This window comes from Chlorocebus sabaeus, chromosome 11, assembly GCF_047675955.1.
Source record: "Chlorocebus sabaeus isolate Y175 chromosome 11, mChlSab1.0.hap1, whole genome shotgun sequence".
NCBI lineage: Eukaryota > Metazoa > Chordata > Mammalia > Primates > Cercopithecidae > Chlorocebus > Chlorocebus sabaeus.
This window is the reverse complement of record NC_132914.1, coordinates 93,564,468-93,591,956: the sequence shown is the minus strand read 5'-3', so window position 1 is coordinate 93,591,956 and position 27,489 is coordinate 93,564,468. Positions and strand designations below refer to the sequence as shown.

General features: G+C 48.4%; 1 protein-coding gene across 1 annotated transcript in view; it reads right to left on the bottom strand.

The window, feature by feature from the left end:
- ELK3 (ETS transcription factor ELK3) overlaps positions 1–27,489 on the bottom strand; it is a 76,731-nt gene that overhangs the window by 14,108 nt on the left and 35,134 nt on the right. The window contains exon 3 of the mRNA XM_008004312.3: positions 7,649–8,443. Within this exon, the coding sequence (XP_008002503.1) occupies positions 7,649–8,443 (795 nt within the window). The remainder of the gene's footprint in view (positions 1–7,648; positions 8,444–27,489) is intronic.

Sequence of the window (27,489 nt, the reverse complement as noted above, 5' to 3'; positions counted from 1 at the left end):
CTCGGACCTTCCCTGACCACCCAGCCCAGCCCATAGTTCCCTGGGCTACAAGCCCTCTCTACAAGTGACCTCATCCATTCCCATGGTTTCACCACCCCTTGCATGTCGATGACTCCCTAACCTCCTCTCCAGCTCCAAAACACTCTCCCTCTCCATATGCAGCTGGACATTTCCCACCCGCATGTCCTGTAGGGTCCTCAAACTCAACATGGCCCCAACTGGACGTTTAGCCTTTTCCCAGGGAGCTTATTCTTCCTCCCATGTTCCTCACACTCAATTCTGGCTCTCCCCGCTCCTCCCACCCAGTCAGTCACCAAGTCCTATTGACGGCGACCCCTCCCACCATACAGCCTTAAATACTCATGGTCTTTTGCCTGGAATATTACAATAGCATCCTACTTGGATCCAGCCTTCCCCCTTCCCAATCTCGCCAACAGGGTGATTCCTAAAACAATTCAGACTGTCACTCATACCCCTTCAATGCTTCCTACTGTTATACCTCCCCTAATCACAAAGCTATTTCACGTATCTATGCCTTGCCTCAAGCTGTTCCTCTGCCGACAATGCCTTCCTCTCCCTGTCTACCAGAAAAAGTATCCTGCCACAGGCTGATCCTTCAACACCCTGAACCAGTGGTCTCATCCCCTCCAGGAAGCCCTCTGGACATTCTTCCTCCATCTCAGGCAAAGTTAATACCTTCCTCCTCAGGAGTCCTTTTGCAACATGGTATTCCTTTTGTATAGCATCTGAGATACTAGATGAAGTGACTTAAGGTAAGTTATGAGCTCCTAACTATCAGAGACTATTTTATCCATGTTTGTAGCCCCAGCTCCCAACACAGCAGCTTACAAATGATGGGTACTCAGTTCATGTGTGTTGAACTGAACTAAACGATCTTGCCCCTCAGCTCCCAAGGCGCTTCTCTGCGCTGCACGTTTGACTCTTGCCAAGGGCTATTGTGTGTGTGTGCATGTGTATGCCTTGTTGTCATGGCTAGGTCCTAAGGTCATAAAAACAAGCAACTGTAGTTTTGGTTCCTTTCTAGGCTCTGTTATTGCTCAGTAATTATTTGTTGATTCTAATGAGATTTTTTTTTTCACTTATACCTCTAGCAGCTGGTTATTTACGTATTTTATTTATTTTTGAGACAGAATCTCACTCTGTCGCCCAGGTTGGGGTGCAGTGGCACAATCTTGGCTCACTGTAACCTCTGCCTCCCAGATTCAAGCGATTCTCCTGCCTCAACCTCCTGAGTAGCTGAGATTACAGGCGTGCATCACTATACCCAGCTAATTTTCTTATTTTTAATAACGGAGTTTTGCCATGTTGGCCAGGCTGGTCTTAAACTCCTGACCTCAAGCTATCCACCCACCTTGGCCTCCCAAAGTATTGGGATTACAGCTGTGAGCCACTGCACCTAGCCTCTAGCAGTTAGTTTCCAATCCAAACAAGTCGAAATTCCTTGGCCAGTCCTCCATAATTTCACACCACCCTAAATTATAACCCTATGCTATATATTGCCCCATATGCTGGACAGCAACCTGTAAACTCATGAGAACAGGAACGGTGTCTATCCTGCTAACCTCTGTATCTCCAGGTACCTAAGCGAATGCTTAGTTTTCAATGATTATCTCCCAAATGAATGAATACACGATAAACATTTGTTACTGGACTGATTAAAGAAGATGCACAAGTATTTGCTGATCAGTTGATGTGGTGATCTGAGATACCGGTAAGTCACTCGGGCTTTAAGAAAGTAAAGGACAGAGAAACAAGATGTCTATTTAGCAGCTTGTGCCCATAAATATCTGTAATCCTAAGCTCCCACAGATGCCAACAGAATCCATGACAATGCCACCTTGAGGTTAAAAAAAAGTTCTCAAATAAAAGGTGACTGAATCTCTGGAAACCCCTAAAATTGTCTGAATGCGAGTGAAAACATGGTTTTAAGGTCTTTAAAAGGGGAGTTAATCCCACTGATCTTATGGAAAAGCGGACAAAATGGAGACTCCCATGGGGGCCTAGGGTAGCTATAGAAAGGGGCAGGGGAGGAAGCAGGCCAGCACCAGGGACATTAGGAGGCAGAGTCATGAAGACTGGGGTGGCTGTGGCAGTTTCTTAAAATAAGACAATAATGAAGTTTGCCACATTGATTGACTCATTTTTTTTGTGAGATGAAAGTTTCGCTCTTGTTGCCCAGGCTGGAGTATAGTGGTATGATCTCGGCTCACCGCAACCTCCGCCTCCTGGGTTCAAGTGATTCTCCTGCCTCCTCAGGCTCCCAAATAGCTGGGATTACAGGCATCCGCCACCACATCCGGCTAATTTTTGCACTTTTACTAGAGATGGGGTTTTGCCACATTGGCCAGGCTGGTCTCGAACTCCTGAACTCAGGTGATCCACTCGCCTCAGCCTCCCAAAGTGCTAGGATTACAGGCATGAGCCAGTGCACCCGGCCCAATTGATTCTTCCTTTCATGAAAGATTTCTCTATGGCATGTGATGCTGTTTGATAGCATTTTACCCAGAGTAGAACTTCTTTCAAAACTGGAGTCAATCCTCTCAAACCCTGCTGCTGCTTTATCAACTAAGTAACGTTATGTAATGTAAAGTGATGTAATATTCTCAGTCCTTTGTTGTCATTTCAACAATATTCACAGCATCTTCACCAGGAGTAGATTCTAGCTCAAGAAACCACTTTATCTGCTCACCTGTAAGAAGCAACTCCTCACCCAATCAAGTTTGATCAACAGATTGCAGCAATTTGGTCACATCTCCAGGCTCTACTTCTAATGCTAGTTCTCTTGCTATTTCTACCACATCTGCAGTTCCCTCTTGCACTGAAGTCTTGAACCCTTCAAAGTGATCCATGAGGGCTGGAATCAATTTCTTCCAAACTCCTGTTAATTTTGATATTTTGACCTCCTCCCATGAATCCTGAGTATTCTTAATAGCATCTAGGGTGGTGACTCCCTTCCAGAAGGTTTTCAATTGATTTTGCCCAGATCCATCAGAGGAATCACCATCTATGGCAGCTGTAGCTTTATGAAATGTATTTATTAAGTAATAAGACTTGAAAGTCAAAATTACTCCTTGACTCCTGGGTTGTAGAACGGATGTTGTATTTGCAGGCATGAAAAACATTAATCTTCTTGTGTATCTCCATGAGAGCTCTTGGGTGACCAGATGCATTGTTAATGAGCAGTAATATTTTGAAAGGAATCTTTTTTCTGAGTAGTAGGTGTCAACGATGGGTTTAAACTATTCCATAAACTGTATAAACGATGTGCTGTCGTCCAGGCTTTGCTGTTCCATTTATAGAGCACAGGCAGAGTGTATTTAGTAGCACTGGCTTCAACTTAAAGTCACAAGCTGTACTAACAAGACTCAGCCTGTCCTTTGAAGCTCTGAAGCCAGGCATGGACTTCTCCAGCTATGAAAGTCTTAGATGGCATCTTCTTCCAATAGAAGGCCGTTTCACCTACAGTGAAGCTGTTTGATGTAGCCACCTTCATCAATGAGTGTAGCTAGATCCTCTGGATAGTTTACTGCAGCTTCTCCATCAGCACTCGCTGCTTCACCTTGTACTTTTATGTTATGGAGATGACTTGTTTCCTTAAACCTCATGAACCAACCTCTGCTAGCTTCACACTTTTCTTCTGCAGCTCCCTCGCCTCTCTCAGCATTCAAAGAATTGAAGAGAGTTAGGGCCTTGCTCTGGGTTAGCCTGAAAGGAATGTTGTGGCTGGTTTGATCTTCTATCCAGACCACTAATATTTTCTCCATATCAACAATCAGGATGTTCCACTTTCTTATCATTCATGTTTTCACTGACGTAGCAATTTTGTTTCCTTCAAGAACTCTTCCTTTACATTTACATATTTAACTGGCATAAGAGCCCTAGCTTTCGGCCTGTCTCAGTTTTTGGACATGCCTTCGCCATCATCATTCTAGTTCTGGATTTAAAATGAGAGATGAGCAGCTCTTGCTTTCTCTTAAATACTTTATAGGCCACTATAGGGTTATCAATTGGCCTAATTTCAAAATTGTTGTGTTTCAAGGAATAGGGAGACCCAAGGAGAGGGAGACACAGGAGAGCAGTTGGGACACGCACAACACTCATCAAGTTTGCCATCTTATCCGGGTGTGGTTCATGGTGCCCCAAAACAATTACAAGAGTAGTATCATAGCTCACTGATCTCAGAGCACTAGAACAGACATAATAGTAAGGAAAAAGTTGGAAATGTTGTGAGAATTACCAAAATGTGACATTGAAACATGGAGTGAGCATGCGCTGTTGGAAGAATAGCCTGGCACTGATAATGGCCGGGTTGCCACAAACCTTCGATTTGTAAAAACCACCAATTATCTGTGAAACGCAATAAAGCAAAGTACAGTAAAATGAGGTATGCCTGTATGAGGTGTAGTAAGGTCCCCGAGGGAATGGTAACCACGTGACACAGGCCACGCCAAGGCTCCCTTACTTCTCCCCTTCTTCCCGCCATGTTTCTGGCTGGAAATAACCAACCTTGGGAATTGTACTTTCGGGGTATCGAGTTATTACAGCACACACAGCTTTCATCTCTTCCAAAGCCCACCGCTCAGCAAAGCGTACATACAGCCCACAGATTACCAAATGTTTATGTGCACACAGCACACCCCCAACACACACAGAGAGAAAAGGAGAGTTTCTGGGACAGAGTGCTCAGGTAGGAGGAAAACCACTGACGCCTTGCCACTGCCTGTGGAACACCCTGAACCCCACAGTTGTTCTTCAGTCCCGAGGCCGAAAGGAATTCTGCAGAATGCCTGGCTGCTGAGAGCCATGCTATTTCTGGCTATCACTTGGAAGGTGAGCTATTGGGCTGTTGCTGGTGGGTGACTTTCTGGAGCACCCCCCGAAGCAGCTCCCAGGAGAAGGAATCTGAGAATCCAAATCTGATACTGACACATACCCTAAACCTAAACCACCCCCAGCTTCAAGACATCCTATCTGATCTCAGGGAGACCACCTGGGTGAAACCCGCTGCAAGAACTCAGCTCTGAGTAAGTACCACACCCCTGACTCCCACCCAGGCCCCTCTGGTGTCTCCCTCATTGCTCCTTCTCTCCCTCCCTGTTGGCTACCCATGGCCATGCCAGGACCAGAGCCCACACTCTGGGACCTGAGGGAGGCTCAAGGTGGGGTCTGAGTCCCGAGGCTCTGCCATCTCCCAGTGTAGCTGGTGACCCCCTTAGTTCCGCGCAGTTTAGAGGACTGCCTGGTGCCCCTCCCACTCCTTTGACCTGAAGGTCCTCTCTGAGCCAGGTCCCTTTACTTCTACTCTCCTGCCCTGGGTCCAGACCCTGTCCCTTGCCTCCCTCCCCTTAGGATTATTTCTGGGCTTCCTAGCACTAAACCATCAGGGCCCCACCCTCACAGCTTGGCTGAGGACCAGGCACCCTCACTGCCTCAGGCACAGGTCCTCTGGTAAAGATCCTGGCTTTCCTATGCCTTCCCACCTGGTTTCAGGCCACGCTGGTGGCTTCTGGCTCCTGGCCGTGCCCTTTGCATCCATTCATTGGGCATCCACCCTTGATTCTTCTCTCACACCCTCAGCCCCACCAACGGGAGCCATCCCTCCACCCACATTATCCACAGGGCTGGCTGAGCTGACTTCCTCTGAGACAGTGCTGGCATCTGCCTCACTCTGTTCTGAGAAGGTGATCCAGGCTCCCAGGGAACACAGACACCTAAATCAGAGCTGGCCCTGGCCTGCCTTCAGACCCTTCTCACCCTGACAGTTGTAAACAAAGGAGGCCAGGGGAGGAGATGCTCAGATGGTCGACCCCTGGCCCTGCCTCTCAAGTTACTCCCCTGAGCTACGTCAAGAGCTGCTGTTTCTGAGCCATTTGCTCAGCAGCCCTTCGTCACTCGACAGCCTTGCTTAATTGGAAGATGCCTGATTTAAGAGCACGCGTGCTCACTCTGACCTATTTCCTGATCCCCTGGCCCTCCCCTCTGCGGTGGCGCGTGTCACCACCAGCTCACAGCTTGAGCTGTCATGAAATCCCTGGGCAGAATGCAGTCCAGCGAAAGCATGGAGAGGAAAGTGGCCCAGAGCTGCTTTCAGGTGCTCCAGGGATGGCCGTATCACTGCCTTCTCGCAGCGGGAATGCATTTCATTTGAGAGCATGGATTCTGGAGGCAGACAGTGGATCCAAAGCCACCTCTACCACCTATGAACTGTGCGACCCTGGACGAACTAGTTTACCTCTGTGCCTTGTTTATCTCAGCTGGGAAATAGGATGCTAATAATAGCACAGGTTGAGCATCCCAAATCCAAAAATCCCCAGATCCCAAATCCTCCAGAATCTGAAACTTTCTGAGTCCTGACATGACACTCCAAGGAAATGCTCATTGCAGCATTTTGGATTTCAGATTTTCAGATGTGGGATACTCAACTGGCAAGTATCATGCAAATATTCCAAATCCGAAAAGATCTGAACTCTGAAACACTTCTGGTCACAAGCATTTTGGAAACAGGATGCTCAACCTGTATCCACATGACAGGGCTGCTATGAAAAACAAGGTAATGCATGTAAAGTGTCTGGATCAGTGCCTGGCACACGGGAGCCTGTCATATGCTGCCGTGGCTGCTGCTGATGACAACAGGGACAACTACAATGAGATGACAGAGGCAGGGGACGGGTGCAGCTCCGCAGTTAACAATGCTACCGGGTGTCACCATCTCACAAAGCCTGGCCACGATCCCATTTTCCACATGTGGAACCTGGCCCAGAGAGCAACCGCCCACAGTCCCACTCCTAGGAAGCAGGGTAGCCAGGAACTGAATCCAGGTCTGTGAGCCTAAAACAAATACTCTTTTAACCTCTGCCACTAAAACTGCATCCAATTTTCAAGGGGAAGGAGAAATATGGTTTCCCAGCACTCACTATGCCTTTGCACTGCAATTGTGCAATTGTCAGCTGGCCAAGAAAGAGCATCTGAATATTTGATTTAAAGGAAAAGGGGGCTTTCTCCTTGGGACTAATAACAATGAAGGCTTTTTTGGCTCTGCAAGCTTGCTTTCCTCTCCCCAGTGCTGTGGCCCGGGGCTTTCTCAGAGTAGTGCTGCTTTCAGCGAAGCAGCTGTTTGGTGCAGCCCCTTTGTTTCTTATTACCTATGCTATGACCACAGCTCCACACGGACAGATGCGATGGCGGTATCAGTTGACATCTATTTTCTTGTTAACAGAACACAAGTGGCTCCTTATTAAATGCCCCCAGAGAAGATTCTGCCATAAAAATTTCATAAAGCCCAAGCTCCTCCTGAAACGTAAACTGCCCCGCTCAACTTTCCCTAGGAAATCGCTGGTGAGATCTGCTTTGTCGGCCAGTGTGCGTGTTCCACCTATGGTCACTTTAGGCCCCTAAAAGCAAGAAACCAATCAAGCATCCCACTAGAGTCGACAAACCAAATGCTGTCTTGTGTGCATCCCTGGGTCTGAGGATGGAAAAGCAGGTTCCCTTCATATTTACACAGTGACCTTGGTACAAGTCATAGGATTACGTTTTGAGGGACAGAAGGAAGTCTCTTTAGCTGCTCTTCCTTTTTTGCTAAGCCACTGAGGCTGGTTGTGGCCGGGATGACAGGAATGACTCTTACCTGTGCGGTGAAGAAGGCTGGGGTGAGGGATCCCGAGGGGAGGGCTGGGCTGTTGAGGGCGATGGAGCCAATGTCGGTGCCGGAGAGAACCAGCGGGGGCGCTGAGATTTCCAAGCCTTTGGGTTTTTTGGCCTTTGGGGGAAGAGATGGAGACTTGGTCTTGGAGCCCGATGACAGGTTCAAGGGCTCCAGGGAATCGGAGTCATGGCAGGCGGCCTCCAGGAAGAGGCTTCTGTGTTCAGAAGGGAGGGGTGAGTTGGGGGACAGGGACGGGGACCGAGATGAGAAGGGTGAGGCAGATGAAATACTGGCAGCGTTTGGCAACATTAAAGAGGAGATCTTGGCCGAGACGGATGAGGCCAGGAAGGCGGACGCCGCTGCAGCCTCTGACGTGGAAGGCAGGGACACCACCGGCCTGGTGACGTGTTTGTCGGTTTTATTGGTCACAAACCTGATCACAGTCCTGACTTCTTCCACAGGGGGGCTGTCTTCGGGCGGCTCCTCCAGCTTCTCCGTCTTGATGGCCTTGAAGGCGTCTGGTGGGTTCTGCAGGGAATTAATGGTGAAGGACGAGTACAGGCCTGAGTGGATGTATTCGTTGCGGCTCGTGCTTTTGAGGGCGGCCAGGCCGTGTTTGTGGGACTCGCGGCCCTCGGGAGACGCCTTGCAGTCGCTGGCCTGCAGCAGAAGGCTCTCCCGGCTGATCTCCACCGCGTGGGCATCCATCTTCAGGATCTCCGGGAAAGAGACAAACTTGTACACAAACTTCTGCCCAATCACCTTCTTGATGATGTTCTGCAAATACAAAAGTAGACACTGAAAATCTGAGCGCACTCAAGAAACCATGTAAGAGCTCACGATAATGGTAAATGTTGCTGGCAGAAGCACCAAAATGTTCCTGATTCACATTCTTGGCTAAGGAGAAGTGGAAGGAGGAATAAAGTTGGAAGTAGGAGAATTAGAGGTGCATTCCAGTTCTGCCATTACTAGGGTTGTGATCTTTGGCAAATTAAGTGCCCCTTTGAGTTTCTTTGTCTGTAAAGTAAGGAAGATGATGATGATGATGATAATTATTATTTCTTAGACAGAGTCTCACTCTGTCGCCCAGGCTGGAGTACAGTGGCGCGAACATGGCTCACTGCAGCCTCGACCTCCTAGACTCAAGCGATCCTCCCGCCTCCACCTCCTGAGTGGCTGAGACTACAGGTGCATGCCACTATGCCCCGCTAATTTTTATATTTTTATTTTTTGTAGAGACAGCATCTCACTTTGTTGCTCAGGCTGGTCTCAAACTCCTGGACTCAAGCAATCCCCCAACCTTGGCCAAGTGAGGATCATTCTATGTAATAACATAGTAACAGTTGCCATTTATGAAGCCCTTATTATGTGGATGGGATTTTGCATACCTTATCTCATACAATCTGAACAGCAATCCTAAAAGGAAGGTGCTGTGATTCCTATTTTAAAAATTAGGAAAATAAGCTTAGAGTGCTTCCGTAACTCACATGGCCACCTGGTAGGAAGTGAAGTGGTAGAGGCAGCATGTCCTTAACCATAACACAGTATTGTCTTACCTACCTCTGGGAGTCAGAAGAATTCAATGAAATAATAATGAGAAAGCATTCTGTAAGCTGGAAAGCATTACAAAATGCAAGTTATCATTATCAAACACTACAAGGTTTTCTTAACTCACTTGCCCATTTTTTTCCTTTTTATTTTTTCGCCAAGAAAGCTACTGGAGGAGGCCGGGTGTGGTGGCTCATGCCTGAAATCCCAGCACTTTGGGAGGCCAAGGCGGGTGGATCACCTGAGGTTGGGAGTTCGAGACCAGCCTGACCAACATGGAGAAATACTGTCTCTACTAAAAATACAAAAATTAGCCAGGCGTGGTGACGCACGCCTGTAATCCCAGCTACTTGGGAAGGCTGAGGCAGGAGAATCACTTGAACATGGGAGGCGGAGGTTGCAGTGAGCCGAGATTGTGCCATTGTACTCCAACTTGGGCAACAAGAGCGAAACTCCATCTCAAAAAAAAAGAAACAAAGCCTGCCACTAGAGGAAAAACGAATTGTCTACTTTGGATATCTGTGACATTCATAGACAATATTTTTAGTTGCTAGCGTCTACTTCTGGCTCTTCAGTTTATGGTTCCAGTCCTCAAACATTAGGATATAAATGAAAAGCAATAATCATTGCAAAAGTTTTTGCAGCCCTTTGGGAGAAGGGACTTTATATTAAAGGCTGTGCTGTTCTTGAGGTTTATTAAATGGATACCTTAATTCCCTGCCAAACCCACTGGGTTCTATATTTAACTACCAAATGCTTGCTGTGTGCCTTGCCCTATGGGTGAATCTTGGGGTCTGAGGAGCTGAGAGAGACAAAGACAGTCTCTCTCAAGCACAAAAACCCAGCACCATCCTATGGGAAAAGGACTCTGTTTCCTTAGAAACTCTTCCACCTAAAACCTGGGTATGAGTAAGGAAAGATCATTTCGAGGAGAAGAGCTTTAGAAGCAGCTCTGATTGAGTGCCTGTCTTCTGTACCAGGGGTTGTATGTAAGCCACCTCATTAGATCCCCACATTAGCCCTGATGGAGGTGGAGGGAGTCATCCTTCTGAAATAAACAAGATCCCACAGATGGGGAGTCATTTGCCCAAGAACCACCAAGATCGAGAGATTCTAAAGCCTACGCTTTTTCACATTCCCACACAAATTTAGGGGGAGAGAATCAATCCCCAATAGACATGAAATTCAATGAATGTTGATGTCCCTTTTGAAATCATAGTGTGGTTCTAAATACACGTGTTTGCCTGCCATCCTTTACATCATGACATTCTGATTTGCCTTTTTCCCCCTTAAATGATGGAAGCAAAGGGCACATTTAAGGCCCCCATTCAGCACAGGAGATCCCATGCACAGAGTCGTGGAGAGACCTCACTGAGCACCGGCATGCAGGCCGATGCCGTGGGCACCTCAGAGTCAAAGCCAAACAACAGTTCCAGTGGCCGCGGCCACCCTGGCTGCATCCTGGAGCTCCCACCTGCAACTTAACCCACAGAGTCCCATTGACGCCAGCGACCTCACACTCACTGCTCCTTGAAGCTGAACAGCCCTTAAAAACCTTCAGAGAAATTTGGGGAACTCAGATGTTTTCCACCTGGGCTTTGTTAGCAGCGTCTCTGCCAAGTGCCCTGGTTCAGAACGTGCCTGGGAAAATCAGCTCCCAGCAGGAAATAAATTAAATAAGGGTGTCATTGGGCCCACCTGACCCAGGGTCAGTTCCCATTGAAAAGAAAGTGTGCTGACCTCTGGTGTGTTAATGCTTCCTTTGCTAAAATTGTAAGGTATTTTTAGTTTTAGCTCATCATATTTTCCTCTCTGGGGAAAAAACTTTCATTTTTTTCCCTCAGCGAGTTTGAACACTCATCTAAACTGAGTGAAGTTTTTAGAGCCTAAATAATTACACAAAAGAAGAGACAAACTTCTATAAACATTTTATTTAGAGCCAAAATAAAAACACAGAAGAAAAATGATCTGAATCAGTTATTCTAACAAGTCTTAAAAACTAATTCTTTTTTTCCAAAAAAAAAAAAAACACTTCTAACTTTCTTGTAGGTTTGGAACATCACGTCTAAGTTGGGATTACATTCATGAGCACCTCAAGAAATAACCAGGGCTGTAATAAAAATGACAAAAAAAATGTCAAAATTTTTGACATTTGCTCAAAAAATGGTTGGGAACGGAAAGGCAACCTCAGACAGATCATACGGCCTTGCTGTGTTAAAAAGAACATGAACAACGACCCTCCTGTTGACCAACCAGTAAAAGGATAAATGAAATGTGGGGTGTCCTTACAATGGAATATTATCGAACTGTACTGAAGAATGAAGCTCTGCTCCAAGGCCTAGAATTCATTATCTGAGGAATAATGAATACTAGACTATAGAATAGTAAGGAACAAACATAACATAATGGGCCTCAATTTCATTAAACAGAATCACATAATTTTTTCTTCCTTCTTCTTGAGACAAAGTCTTGCTCTGTCGCCCAGGTTGGAATGCAGTGGTGCGACCTCAGCTCACTACAACCTCTGCTTCCTGGGTTCAAGCGATTCTTCTACCCCAGCCTCCCGAGTAGCTGGGATTACAGGCACCCACCATCACGCCCAGCTCTTTTTTTTTTTTGAGATGGAGTCTCGCTCTGTCGCTCAGGCTGGAGTGCAGTGGCGCGATCTCAGTTCACTGCAAGCTCTGCCTCCCTGATTCACGCCATTCTCCTGCCTCAGCCTCCCGAGTACACCTCCTGGGACTACAGGTGTCTGCCACCATGCCTGGCTTTTTTTTTTTTTTTTTTTTTTTTTGTATTTTTAGTAAAGATGGGTTTCACTGTGTTAATCAGGATGGTCTCGATCTCCTGACCTCATGATCTGCCTGCCTCGGCCTCCCAAAGTGCTGGGATTACGGGCGTGAGCCACCGCACCCTGCCTAATTTTTGTATTTTTGTAGAGACGGGGTTTCACCATGTTGGCCAGGCTGGTCTTGAACTCCTGACCTCAGGTGATCTGCCTGCCTGAGCCTCCTAAAGTGCTGGGATTACAGGCATGAGCCATAAAATAGAATACTGTATTCTATGATGCACTGCAAAGTGAAAGCAGCCAGATATTACATGATAAAGGTCATATATGATTCTATTTATATGAAATGTCCAGAATCATGAAATCTATACAAAAGAAAACAGAAAGTAGAGTATGGTTACCTAGGGCTGAGAGGGATGGAAGGAAGGAGGTCATGGAAATGTTCTCAGTGGGTCATGGTGATGGGCGCAGAAGTCTCTACTCAGAGCCACTGAACTATACACGGTAAATGGGTGAACTGTGTGGTATGTGAATTATAGCTGGTTGTTAAAGAAAAGAACATATAGAATCTTAAGTATTTTACATGTTTAAGTGGAAGGCAGTGGGAACTTTCTATAGCTAGAAGTGACTGTCATAATATGCTAACCCCTACCGGAAATATAAAAAGGGAGATGCTGGGACGGGCCCTTCCGTAGCTGCTGCCTCTGCGGGGGAAGCAGAGAGGACACCACGAGTTTTCTGGGGAAGGTTAAGCAGTGATGGGGATGGAGACAATTGACTAGCTGGCCAAAAGGAGGAAGTGACAGCCATTGGAAAGAACCGAGGCAGGTCATGCTTCTCTAGAGACCAATGGGAAAGACAGATTCGATCTGGCTACCTGGAAACCTACCAGGTTGAAGGCTGAGAGTGGAACTGGGAGGGAAGAGGGCAGGGTCGGGTACAGTAAGTGGGTCAGAGCAGTGCAGCCCAGTGACTCAGCACCACGGACATCTGCTAGACGAGGTGAGCTGGTAAGGAAAGCCCCCTACAGCGGTGCCCGCAACTGGAGGATTAGAAAGAACCTGGCCTCAGAGGACTTGTGTCCCTGCAGCTGCACTGACAGCCCCTTCTTCCTTATCTTCCAGGGCTGCCCCCAGGAGCAGCGCCATGTATGTTTGAAGAGCTCTCTGTGGCTTCCCGAGGGAAGCTTCCTTCCAAGACAGTTTGCTGAGAAGACTCAGTGTCAGGAATAATACAAGCTAGTATCTGCTGAGCACGTATTATTTGTCAGGCTATCGTCTAAGACCCTGACAACCATCAACTCACTCAATCCTCTCAGAGACCGCAATGATTATTATCCCCATTTTGGAGATGAGCAAGCTGAGGCTTGGGAATTACAAATTATACACTGTTGGAAGCTTGTACCTGGAGTGAACAGATGGCACCCAGGCAATCTGACTCCTGAGCTCTTGGCTACTATGAAGGGTGACACAAGATTCAGGCCAATTTAGGCAGCCTGGGACACAAGCACACTTGGGGAAGGGCTCTTATTATGGTAAGTGATGAGGATATTTAGAAAAAGTCTGGTTTACACCCCCTTCAATCCCAGACTCACAAGTATTTGTTGCTCACAGTTGCCTGGTAACCTGAGTGATGCTGGTCTGTGTCGGGTGGAGCTGAGTGCGTCTCCGGGGTGGTTATAGAGTGTTACACACATCTGCTTCCCTCTTACACGGGTGGGACCAGCCTCTTTGTACTTTCCCTTTAAATATGTATTTGCAAAAGGGCTGCCTCTTCGCCCAGCAGGCATTCCATGTGAGGTTACGGGCAGCAAGGATGGGACCAATTTTAGTGAGAGGAAAAAGCAACATCCCGTTAAAACAGGCCCCAGTGGCAGTTCCAGGCAAAAGAGGAGGACTGGACACCAAAATTAATCCCACTGTCACCCCGTCCAAGTTGCCATATTGAGAATGCAGTAGCCGAAAGGGCAAGTCATCCATTTGGGACAGGATTCTGGGCAGACCTGGGCAAAAGAACCCTTTTCAACTTACCAGCCACCTCTGCGGACCAAGGCATCCCATGAGAGGGGCCCGTGACAAGATACCTCAATTATGTCACTTTAACTGCATAGAAAATGCCAAGAGAGCAGGTCATATTTCCATTTCCATTTCAGTGCTGTTACCCTGACAGGTTACAGGCATACCTATAAGAACAGGTATGGCTGTCCACAGTGTGTTTAAATATGTACACACACACACACACACACACACACACACACACACACTCCACTCTGCCCTTTGAATAGGAAGGAGTCTGTGTAAATAATCCCAAATAGTAGATAGATGAGAAATATTTCGATAAGTTTTGTAATTTAAAAAAAGCATATGCAGTGCTAGGTAATGAAAAGATGCATATGGGATTAGATTTACCTTCTTAATGACGATGTGATTAGGATTATGTTTAAATAAGTTAACTAAATGTTTGCTGAATGAACTACCAACTATAAGGAGAACTGACCCAGGCATAAAGCCGCAGGCATGAAAGACACAATTTTCCACAGCTAATTCCCAGGCTGGTTAAAGCTCCCTGTGGGTGTATCCCTTACATATACCTGCCCGTGCTTCTTTGCTGGCATTCTTAAACCGAACACTCCCAGGCATATACTAGAAGTCACATGCAGACTCCACACGCCACATACAACCTCACACCTCCCATGAGAACTTAATGAGCCATAATTTCACCCATCCATTTACGTGGCAAATATTTGCTGCATGTGTCTGTCCACCCACTCTGGTCTGGCACCCCAATTTTGATCTAAGGTTATGCATCTGGAGTTCACGTGCTTAGTCTTGTTATCTGATCTTCCATTTTCCTCCCCGCCAGGAGCCAGGCCTGTGGCGAGTTCCTCATTGTTGTGGTCTGGCCCCTGGATCCTCTGCCACTCCAGGGCACCCTGGAAACACAGGGCTCCTGCCCTCTGATTCTGCAACTCTCCTACCTCGCTCTCAAAACTGAGAACCATCAGCAGCTCACTAAGCCAGCAGGATTGCTTGTGCTGAAGACTTTTCCTAACAAACAGGCCTTTCTTAACCCCTGCACTGGGTAAGGGGGACAGAGCAGGGGACATTTCCAGTAAACACCCACTTGACCCTATCACAAGGGCTGCTGCAGGGATTAAAAGGAGGGGCTCCAGAGTTACTGCCTGAGTTCAATGACTCAGTTCTCATCTACAAAATGGGGACTGATCCATCTGCCTCATGGGACTGAATGAGCCATCCACATACAGCTTCTATCAGAACGGCCGATGCATCCATGCATGAGAAGCCCTATAACATACTAGCTATCAGCATTCGCATTTTTATACTTCCATTTAAGCAAAAACAGAACAAAACATAAATATCACCCTGTGTCAGCCCTAATGACAATTCAATAGATAAAATTAACCCTCATAGAAGGCTGTGCATATTCTGCTAGCTTTGTCCAAAGTTCTGGGTAACTTGATCAGTCGCACAGCAGGCAGAATTACATCTGGTTTACATATCTCAACTGAGCAGGGAAACATGATGTTTTTATTTAGTTGGGTTCAGACAAGAAATAGATACAAGGCTTATATTATATTGTGCCTAGCACAGCCAGCACTTGACATCCACTGTGACGAAAACCTTACACAATCCAATTAATTTGGGGGTTGGGGGAGGTTATAGGAGGGGGACGCTGGGAGCCACAGATGTGTATAACTGCTGGATCCAAGTGCTCTGCTTAGATGCGGGCCGCAGCCTATAGGCAAGACGCCACACGTCAGGCCCTGAAAGGTGGTGCAGACACTAACCAGGCACCCAGCTCATCTCAATTGCTCCCCACGGCTTTTCAGAGCAGAAATCATGCTGCCCAGACTAGGAGGGAGAAGTGCAGCCTTGCAGCGTCTGCTTGGGCTCAAGCCTCTGCTCAGGGTTCCTGGGAGAGGCCAACGGGAAGCTGCTGGCCCTGAGCACCTGTCAGCAAGACCCGAGGAAGGAACCAGTTCAGGTGCTGAGCAGACACACGAGACAATGCATTTATTTGGGGCACACGCATCTTATTGTGGTAGATACCCTACGTGAAAGGAACCAGAGCAGACAAAGGACAAGGAAAGAAGCCAGCACTTATGAGGGCCAGCCGCATGCTGAGCACACACAGCTGCCTTGCAGGATGGGCCCTGTTACCCCATTGCAGAGATGGTGAAGCCAAGGTCCCCCTGGACAGCGAGGTTAGATCCAACTGTCCACCACCTGGGGGTAGGTTAAATATTGGAAGAGCCATACAATGGAACACCAGGTAGCTATTTCAGGGACACGACATTGCTAACACTTCCCCATACCTTTAAATATACATTAGGTTAAAAAAAAAAAAAGTATGAATAATTCCATTATTTTAATAATTTTCTATTGCACATATATTTATGTTTTCTACTGTATATATGCGTATATGTGTAAATAAAAGGAGGTAGAAAAATTAATCTTGAAAGATGTATACTAAAATTTCACAGTGATTTTTCATGTTTCTTTTTGCTTATGTGTATTTTCACATTAAAAAATGTATACTCGATATGTATTACTTGTTAAATTAAGACTTTTTAAGAGAAAGAAATAGGAACTAAAAAGCTGACTAGCCCAAGGTCACACAGCTTGTAACTGGTGGAGCCTAAGTTTGAACCCAATTGTATCTAGTGCCAAGACCTAAGCCACTTCTGTTCCACCACCACACCCTCTTCCAGAAAGCAGCTGCATTTGGAAGCAGAGGCTGCTGCTAAAGTAAATCCATCAGGGCCTAGGGGTCTCTGCATTCCAGAGTAATAGTGGGGTTAAGTGCAGAGTGCCTGGGCAAACCAGCTCTGTGCTGAGAAAGCATGGGCCTTGCTTAAGAACAGTTATTTCTAGCTCTTCGGGCGGAAGAGACCGATCTTCCGTAAGGTCTGTTCATTACCTAGAAATAGAACTGCCTCTGCCAATCCACAGGGTAGAGAAGGTGCCTGCTTTGAAGGGCCACCCCAACATGAGGCACGAGGGCCCCGGCAGTCCCAGTGCAGCAAACTGGACATGAGCAGCCAACCTCCAAGTGGCATGCCATCCAAGGGATGAGGGTGACAGGAAAACAACAGGAAACTCACGTCCACCATATACAGCCCGGTGATGGCACCCACTGCCAAGCTCCCCCGGCTGTCCCCAGGCCTGTGCCCAGCAGTAGCTCACACAAGGGCACAGTCCAGGAGCCTTACCACGTCAGATGTTACATGGAACCAATGCTGGGGTGAACAGCTCTGGGGTTGAATTCCAGCCTCTCTGCTTACTATGACCTTGGGAAAGTTACTGAACATCTACACAGGGCTCAGTTTGCTCACCCCTAAAATGGGAATCACCCCATAGGCAAATTTTTTCTAAAGACTCAATGTAGTCAGTGCCTCACTCATATAAATCCTTAAAACATGACCCCTCACCCAGTGAATCTTGCTTAGCGTGCAATAATCTAATTGTGCACACTGCTCATTATATCACACTTTTCATTTTATTCTGCCTTCCAGAAAATTGCTTGGGTGGGCACCTCACTTTACAGTTTACAGAAGGCTCACACACAATCTCATACTAGCCTCACAACGCTTTGATAACCACTTCAGAGACTGAGACCCGAGGCTCCCAGCTGAGTTGACACCACCCACAAGTAGCAGAGGAGTGTCTCCAGGCCGCAGCTTCCTGGCCAACACATTTTCTTCAACTCCTGTTTTTGGGTTCCCATCCAGACCACAGTCTGACTCACTCTTTCCTGAAATGAAACCCGAAGTGTCCTTTCTCCAAAGTTAGAACAAGTAGTCACTGTATCTCTCCGACAAGCAGACATTCTTTCAGCAAACATTGTTTTTGTTTTTGAGAGATGGGGTCTTGCTGGCACTGCCCAGGCTGGAGTGCAGTGGCTATTCAAAGGCACGACGGCTACACACTGCAGCTGGGAGCTCCTGGGCTCCAGCAGTCCTCCAGCCTCAGCCTCCCAAGTAGCTGGGACTATAGGTTCAAGCCAGCACACCCGGCTTTCAATGAACACTGAATACGTACTCTCCGATGGGTGGCCCTGTGCCAGGCTCTGAGGAAGGAGAAGGAAGGAAGCTGGCTTCTGTCCTTGAAGTGCCCCACAGTGGCCTGGATGGGGTGTGACATCCCCTGCCTCTGCTCTGTCTCTGCCTCTGACAGAGGGGACAGTGAGCAGTCAGCTGACCACAAGAGACTCTGCTACAAATGTCTGAGAGGCGGGCTCACCTCACCGCCACCCCTACCAAAGAGCATCTTATGATCTTGAACTCACGGGTTTAAGTGATCCTGTCAACTCAGCCTCCCAAAGTACAGGGATGACAAGCGTGAGCCGCCACACCCAGCTATTAAAGACTATCTTAAGAAAGGGCTCCTCTGATCCATCTACCTGAGCTGCTTCTCACTAGGGCACTCTTCACCACACCACTCACCGCTGCAGTGAGTTTAATGGCCCTGCCACATTCGTGTCCACCCAGGACCTTAGAATGTGATCTTGTTTGGAAACAGGATCCTTACAGATACAATTGGTTAAAAATGTCGACATGAAATCATCCTGGATAGAGTAGGCACTGAAGTCAATGGCTTGTGTCCTCATGAAGACACAGAAAGACACACACAGGGAAGAAGGCCATGGGACGCGAGGGCAGAGACTAGAGTGAGGCAACTCCAAGCCAAGGAACAACGAGGGTGGCGGGAGCCCACGAGAAGCCGGAAGAGGAAGCGGGGATTCTTCCCCAGAGGGAGCGGGGCCCTGCAGACACCTGGATTTCACACTTCTGGCTTCCAAAACCTTCAGAAAATACATTTCTAGGCCGGGCGCGGAGGCTCAAGCCTGTAATCCCAGCACTTTGGGAGGCCGAGACGGGCGGATCACGAGGTCAGGAGATCGAGACCATCCTGGTTCACACGGTGAAACCCCGTCTCTACTAAAAAAATACAAAAAAAAAAACCAGCCGGGCGAGGTGGCGGGCGCCTGTAGTCCCAGCTACTCGGGAGGCTGAGGCCGGAGAATGGCGTGAACCCGGGAGGCGGAGCTTGCAGTGAGCTGAGATCCGGCCACTGCACTCCAGCCTGGGCGACAGAGCTACACTCCGCCTCAAAAAAAAAAAAAAAAAAAAAAAAAAGAAAATACATTTCTATTGTTTTGAGCCACCAAGTTTGGGGTCATTTGTTACGGCAGCCCTGGGAAACTAATACACCCCACCCCTTTCTTAAAATCGTCTCTGTTCAGCGAGGCAGGGGAGGCACATGCTGGGGCCGCCCACCCCTGGGGTACAAGCGGCGCTTCCCGCTGTGATGGTACAGGCACCAGGTTAGGTGGAGCCTGGGCTGTCCCTTGTGCAAAGCTGAACTTTGGAGCATGTGCACACACACACGTACACACCCACTCACACCCATTCCAAACTTCCAAGAATGACGTGCTGCCAACAAAGGCTGGAACTCTGTCTCTGAACAGGCCGACTCTGCCAGCTCCCAGGGAGGTTTTCTTGTGGTTTGGGTTGAGGTGTCTTTGCCTTCTGGCACTGATAACCTGCAGCGTGAACTATCTCACCAAATTCTGCCAGCCTAAAGTGGAGACGCTCCTCATCCCTGCTGCCTGAGTACCCGTGGCAGCCTGAGGGTGCTAGTGAGAAATGTTGGCTTGCCGGCCTAGCAGGACACCCCAGCTCGGGAGCCTTCGACTGGACGTTCACAGCATTTTTCTCCCTGCCTTCTTGGCTGGGTGCTGCTGCTGGCTGGAACTGGAGTCCTGTCTCCCTCCTGGCTCTCCTTAAACACTCAAGGGTACTTTTATTTGAAGGTCTTTGAAGTGTTAATAACATAGAACATAAAACTGCTCAGGCCGGGTGGTGGCTCATGCCTGTAATCCCAGCACTTTGGGAGGCCAAGGCAGGTGGATCAACTGAGGTCAGGAGTTTGAGCCTGGAGAACATGGTGAAACCCCGCCTCTACTAAAAATACAAACATTAGCTGGGCATGGTGACGCACCTATAGTCTCAGCTACTCAGGAGGCTGAGGCGGGAGAATCACTTGAACCCAGGAGGTGGAGATTGCAGTGAACCAAGATCTCACCACTGCACTCCAGCCTGGGTGACAGAGCGAGACTCCATCTAAAAATAATAATAATAAATAAATAAAAATAAATAAAACTGCTCCCCAATGCAAGTCTTTCCCTTTCCCCAGCTGGGTCAGGGAGCTGCTAACACTGACCTTGACTTTCCTGTGTTGAGTGGCCACCTCCAGCGCTGGCAGATGGCATGGCGGGGCAGTGTGTGTCATGAGCCACAGGTGGTCTGGGAGTGTCTTCTCATCCTGGCTTTGTCACCCACTGACTTGGAAACTCCCCTCCCCTCGAGGGTCCTCACTTGCTAAAGGAGGGGTAGGTAGGGCAAGATGCTTTCTTGGATCCTCTCTTGGGTGACTTTCCAAGGTGACAGACTCCCTTCTGTGCCACGGAGAAGAATGCTTGTTTCTTACTCACTCCTACTACACTTGATTGGCGATGCCATGCCCTCGGCACTGCAGGATGCAGGAAATGGTAAGAAAACGCAGCATGCGGCCCCGTAAGGGAGATGCAATGACAGCAGGAGAAACCAGGTCCCTCTGGCAGGGGCTGTGGAACAGACACGGCCATCATCATGTGAGGCACCAGCTGGAGGAGGCACAGAGAGGAGTCTGAAGGGTGGCCAGGAGTGAGCCAGGCAGGAAGGGCAAGGGGAAGGAGGGGACCTAAGAAGATGTTGGGGTTGGGGGCAGCTGTGGGGGTGCAGGGAAGGCAGCTGGGATGGGGCGGGATGGTGAAGGGAGCTTGGAATCCTTCCTGGAGGCCAACGGCAGCTGGGAGGCGCACACACAGAGGAGCACCACGCTCCAGTACTTTCCGTAGGAAGCGTCTTCTGGAAGCGTGGGGTGTTCTGGGGCCACTCGAACTCACATTTTCAGCTGACTCAGATATCTTGCCAGCAGTTTTTCCACTGTCATTTCAATTAAAAATACCAGGGGCCTGTCTCTGGCAGCCCTTGGGGTAATCATCAGCAGTACCGGGCACACAGGACTCACGTCTGGGCCCAAGGCTCTGCAGCTGTGTCACCCTCCAGCTTCGGAAACCCAGGCATGGGTCTTGGGGGTCAACACTCTTAGTGTGAAAGCTCTGCCACTGCCCTGCTGCTGCATCTTGAGTCCGTGACTTACACCTCTTAGAGACTCAGCATCCCCACCTCTAAAATGGGCTCAATATTGACCACCAGCACCAGCGCATCACGAATTGGAAAATACGCTAATACATGTAAAAATATCTAGCACAGTGCCTGGCTTAAAACCAAATGCTCCACACACGTAAGCATCCCTTTTTTATGTTATAAATTAGGGGTGGGAACTGAGAGGAGCCATGGAGGAGCACACGCAGGGGTGGGGAAGAGGCCGTGCAGAGGAGCAGCTGAGGCGTGGGTGGACGGCGGGTGGTGGGTGCTATGCTGTGAATGTTGGAGTTTTTGTGAGTTTGTCTACACAACCACTAAATTTTCCTGCAGCTAAAATCCCAGAAGCAGGAACGCTCATGCTGGCAAAGGCAGACTCGGTGTGGGCTTGGGCAACAGCCTGACGTAAGTGGATCTGGCAAGGCCGCGGGAGCTTTGGCAGCCGAGCGCCTGGCGCAGAAGCATCCTCATCAACACAGTGTTGTCGGCGCTCCCGGGCCTCTGGCTCATCCCTGTTTCTTAGCAACTGCCCTATTTTGGGGGAACACTGAGTGCCACAGGGAAGTTGGCCTGGAAGCACGTGCAAGACAGGCAGCACCTTCAGTCAACAGGCAGCCCCCCGTTCCCAGCAGCCTGGCCTCCTGATACCAGCTGCCATCTCCCGAGGCAATGTGACCAGACTGGAAGACCTCTGTGAGGCAGTTCAGCCACTCCACAGGTCTCTAAGCAGCTTCCAGGACCCAAGCTCACGAGAGAGGCCCTGGTCATCCCCTGGGCCCCCAGGCAATAGCCCCGCTGCCATCTGTTATGCTTCCAACCATCTGAGTAGCTGCTATGGTAGGAAAGAAAGACACTCAACAAAACACACCAGGCCCTCAACACTCACACCCAGGGCCAGGCACAGAGGGCCCCTCGATCCATAAAACACCCCAAAGCGAGTCCAGGTCTTCCCTAACATTCCACAACCAACAAAGGTGTTCTAGAAAGTTCTGGGATATGAATGCCTGCTGGATGTTTGTTCTTTCTCCACTTTGACAACATCATTTTATCTTTGCAAAATTTGTTTTGGGGAATTAAAGAATTCCACCAGGGCCAGGATTCTTGGCAGAGGCAGCTGAGCTCAGATATGTATTATTAATACTAACATTTTCTTGTCGTGATTGCACACCCAATTTAAAATGAATTATCCAATTAAGCTAAGAAGGTGATGCGTTCTAATTCCAGGAATAGGTTGCCAATGACTTTGTCTTGACTGTTCTCCCCGAAACCCCTTCCAATTAAGTAAAGATTGTTCAGTACATCGTGAGGCTAAGCCAAGAGGTTGCTGTGGAGACGGGAGGATTTTTCATCCTATCACCATTTTCATTTCTTGATGAGAAGGGAGCCAGCAGAGCTTTCAGCCTCCCCCAGGGTTGAATGTTCACCGCCAGTAAGGACAAAAGGTCTGCTGGACGGGAGAGGATGAGGGGCTGTGAAAGCTTCCAGCTCTCCCTCTGCAACAACAGAGAGAGCCCATGCCTTCAGCTTCTCGTGAGCAGAAGACAGTTGCCCACCTTATGGGAATGCCAGAGTCCATCCTTTTTCCCTCTCCATCTTCATGCTGAAGGTGTGATAGGGCCAACTCAGCCAGCAGAGAGAAATGGTACCTGGCCAGAAAGATCAAGGTTGTATGGTCGGGTGTAAAATCCATGCCAAGAACAGTAAGAGGAGACACAGATTTTTATTTCTAAAATGGAAATCTGATCATAGCACTCTCTTGCTTTTTTTAAGAGACAGAATTTTGCTCTTTCACTCTGTTGATGAGGCTAGAGTGCAGTGGTACAATAAGAGCTCACTGCAGCCTCTACTTCCTGGGCTCAAGTGATTCTCCTGCCTCAGCCTCTCCAGGGAGTAGGACTACAGGTGTGCACCACCATGCCCAGCTAATTTTTTGTCATTTTTGCTCATCTATTATTGTTATTCGGTTTTTGTTTTTTATTTTATTTTGTAGAAACAAGGCCTCACTATATTGCTCAGGCTGGTCTCAAAATTCCTGGGCTGAAGCGATCTTCTCATCTTAGCCTTCCAAAGTACTGGGATTACAGGCATGAGCATTTCCCACCCCCTCCCCCATCTCTTGTTTTTAACTCTTTTTTTAATGTATTTTTATTTTTATTTTTTTGAGATGGAGTCTCGCTCTGTCGTCCAGGCTGGAGAGCGGTGGTGCGATCTCGGCTCACTGCAACCTCCGCTCCCAGGTTCAAGCGATTCTCCTGCCTCAGCCTCCTGAGTAGCTGGGATTATAGGCGCCCACCACCACACCCAGCTAATTTTTGTATTTTTAGTAGAGACGGGGTTTTCACCATGTTGGCCAGAATGGTCTCGATCTCCGACCTCATGATCCACCCGCCTCAGCCTCCCAAAGTGCTGGGATTACAGGCATGAGCCACCGCGTCCGGCCAGCTTTTAACTCTTTATTGGCTCTCACCACAGAGTTCCAACTCTTTAGCATGCTATACTCCACACTCCATTCCCCACTCACTTTTCCAACCACATCTTGCCCTCACTCCCAAGATACGCTGTGCTTGAAAGGTCAAACTCATCCATACGTCCCTGCCTCTGCTCACACTGTTCCCTTGTTGGTTTATCCCTTGCTAACTTTTTTCAGCCAGGTAAACTCATTCTCAGTCCTTAAGATCTAGATCAAGTGTCTTGACCTCCAGAGGCCTTCCCTCTGCCCCTACTTCCCTCCCTGCTCTCCTGGAAGGCCCCAGCATTGGTTATGCCAGCACTTTACACGGGGTTCTCTACTAAAACTGGTTTCATGTCTGTCTCCCCGACCAGCTGCTGAGCCCCTCAGGAGGAGGGAGGTATTTTCAAAGGGATGGCTGGATGGCTGAGGAAAAGGCGGAGGTGAAAGAAGAGGCCGTGTCAGCTGGAGGTGGATGTATAATTTAAAACCCTAGGCTAGGCACTGTAGCTCATGCCTATAATCACAGCGCTTTGGGAGGCCAAGGCAGGCAGATCACCTGAGGTCAGGAGTTCGAGACTAGTCTGGTGAAAACCCGTCTCTATTAAAAATACAAAAACTAGCTGGGAATGATGGGGTGCGCCTGTAATCCCAGCTACTCGGGAGACTGAGGCAAGAGAATCACTTGAACCTGGGAGGCAGGGGTTGCAGTGAGCTGAAATCGCGCCACTGTACTCCAGTCTGGGCAACAGGAGTGAAACTGTGTCTCCAAAGAAAAAAAAAAAAAAAGCAAAGCCTTATTCAGAAGTGGTTAATGCTGTGAATCCCAGCAGGAACTCCTGCCCCTCAGGCTTGGCCCATAAGGTGCCTGGCAGTTGTCAGGGCCAGTGACAGAAATGCTCTGGGCATCGGCCCCCGCTCTTCTCTACTCTAAGAAGAAGGGTCCATCTGTCTGATGTTAAGGAGTGCAAGAGTTGTTAGCTTGTTAATAAATAAAATATCTGCAAAAGATCTTTACTGTTACATCAGGTAAACCTAAGGAAAAAAAAAAAAAAAGCTTATCAAAAAATTCAAACCATCAGAACCACAGTAACACACCCAACTCCAACTCCCAGGGCTTAAAGCGAGACCAAGGGAAAAAGCTGTTTGGCAGAGGGGACGTGTAAAATGCCCAGGCCTCAACTAAATGCCCTGTTTAGGCCTCTACGGGCTCTGGTTTCTGCCCCTCACAGGCTCAGCCACAGGCGCCTCCCATGACCTGTGTGCTTCTCAAATGAAAACAGGGGCCTTTCATCCACGTCCGGGTTGCAAAACACGCTGCTCCCTGGAAGGGGCATCACTCCTTTCTTGGAATTCTAATTTGGTTTGCCCCACAGCCTCTTCAAAAGCTTACCCGGGAGAAGCAGTTCCCTGGCAGAGCTCGGCTGCGGAACCCTGGCCCTCCAGACTTCCCCGCACCTGTGCCACATGCACGCCACAGAACCGCAGATGCAGGAAGGAGCCTCTGAGCACCAAGATCAGAGCCTCCAATCCCAGCACTGCCCATCCGGGATTGGCGCCCCCCGGGTCGCCTTCTCTTCCCAGTTAAGTTATCTATTAAAATCATGTGCACTTCTAGGCCAAGGAGCTGCTCAATTCCCAGCAACTCTGAATCCCTCCAAGGCAGGACTCGTCTTGGGTGGACCTGTCTCCACCCCGGGGACTTGGCTCAGCGACGTGTCTTTGATTCTAGTGTCACACCTGTCACAGAGTCTAGTGTTACACCTGCTGCAGAATCTAGGTGCTGTGCCTGTCATGGGGAGCAGTTTCCTTTTAGGATTTGCTGAATCGAACCATCACTTATAGAGAGAAACCAACACTCTCTTTTTAAGTGTAATTTTGAGAATCTAAACAAAAAGCCCAGCAGTGTCTGAAATACAGTCATGCATCGCTTAACAATGAGGCTACGTTCGGAGAAATGCGTCGCTGGGCAATTTCATGGCTGTGCCAGTATCACGGCTGTGCGAGTATCCTGCCTCAGTCTCCCGAGTAGCTGGGATTACAGGCGCACCCCACCATTCCCAGCTAGTTTTTGTATTTTCAGTAGAGACGGGGTTTCACCAGACTAGTCTCGAACTCCTGACCTCAGGTGATCTGCATGCCTTGGCCTCCCAAAGCGCTGTAATTACAGGAATGAGCTACAGTGCCTAGATACAAACCTGGAGGGTCTGGCCTATCACACACCAAGGCTATGCTATATGCTCTTAGGCTACAAACCTGTACAGCACATTACTGTACTGAATACTGTATGTAGGCAACTGCAATACAATAGTAAGTATGTATGTACCTCAACATATCTACACGTAGAAAAGGTACAGTAAAAATATGGAATTATAGCCTTATAGGACCACTGTTATATATGTGGTCCATTGTGGACCAGACATTATGTGGTACATGACTGTATATGGAGGTGGCACAGGGTGAATTTTGTCCGTCCCGGAACTATGCTGACATCCTCATCCCCAGTACCAATGACTAGAACCTTATTTAGAAAGGGTTTTTGCAGACGTAACCGAGTTAAGATGAGGTCATACTGCATTAAGATGGGCCCTAATCCAATGACCGGTATCCTCATAAGAGGAAAATCAGGCAGGCACTGTGGCTAATGCCTGTAATGGCAGCACTTTGGGAGGTTGAGGCGGGCAGATCACAAGGTCAGGAGTTCAAAACCAGCCTGGCCAACATACTGAAACCCCATTTCTACTAAAAATACAAAAATTAGCCAGGTGTGGTGGCACAAGCCTGCAGTCCCAGCTACTCGGGAGGCTGAGGCAGGAGAATCCCTTGAACCCAGGAGGCAGAGGTTGCAGTGAGCCGAGACCATGCCATTGCACTCCAGCCTGGGTGACACAGCGAGACTCTGTCTCAAAAGAAAAAAAAAAAAAAGATACTCTGGACACACAGAATGGGGAGAACGTCATGCGATGATGGAGGAAGCAATCCTAGTGAGGCAGCTGCAAGCCAAAGCATGCCAGGGACTGCTGGCAAGCCCGGGGCTGGGGAGAGGCCAGGGAGGAGTCCACCCGAGTCAGGGGAGCACAGCTCTGCTGACACCCTGCTCTGGACATCTGGCCTCCAGAACTGCGAGACAACACATTTCTATTGTTTTAGGCCACCTACAGTTTGTGGTCATCTGTTCTGGCAGTCCTAGGAAACTACAAGACAATAAACAAAAAGCAGTGACTGCTTTTTTTTTTTTTAATCACTCATTAATATCAACTTTCATGACATAAATGGTGTGCATTTGAGTAGTGGACATATCAGTGTTTTATCCATTTGCTCACTCGTCTACCATTTACTAAGCAACTAATACGTGCCAGACCCTGTCTGAGGTACCAGGGCGACAAAAGTGGTGCAGCCAGAAGGCTACGATGACAGCAGCTGTATACAGACAGCTAGGACATAATACAGTCAGTTTTATAAATACGCATCACTGGAATGATGAGCCGACACTGAGTGGGTGCCTGATACTGTGCTAAGCACCTTGTCCACATCATCTTATCATCTCTTTTCATCTTCACCCAGTCCGACGAGGAAAGGTGTTGTTCCCATCACCACTTTCCAATGGGTGAACTGAGACTCTGAGGCTGAGGGACCGCTGGACCATAACCTCGAGGGCTCTGGATACCAAGCCCCCACCAGTCACTAAGAGAGCCCAGAAGGTAGAGACTGGCTCCAACTGTAGGTACTCAGAGCAGTGCCAGAGCTTTGACTCAGAGCTGTGAGGGAGAGTTATTTAAATAAGAAAGCATCTTCGCAGTCGAATT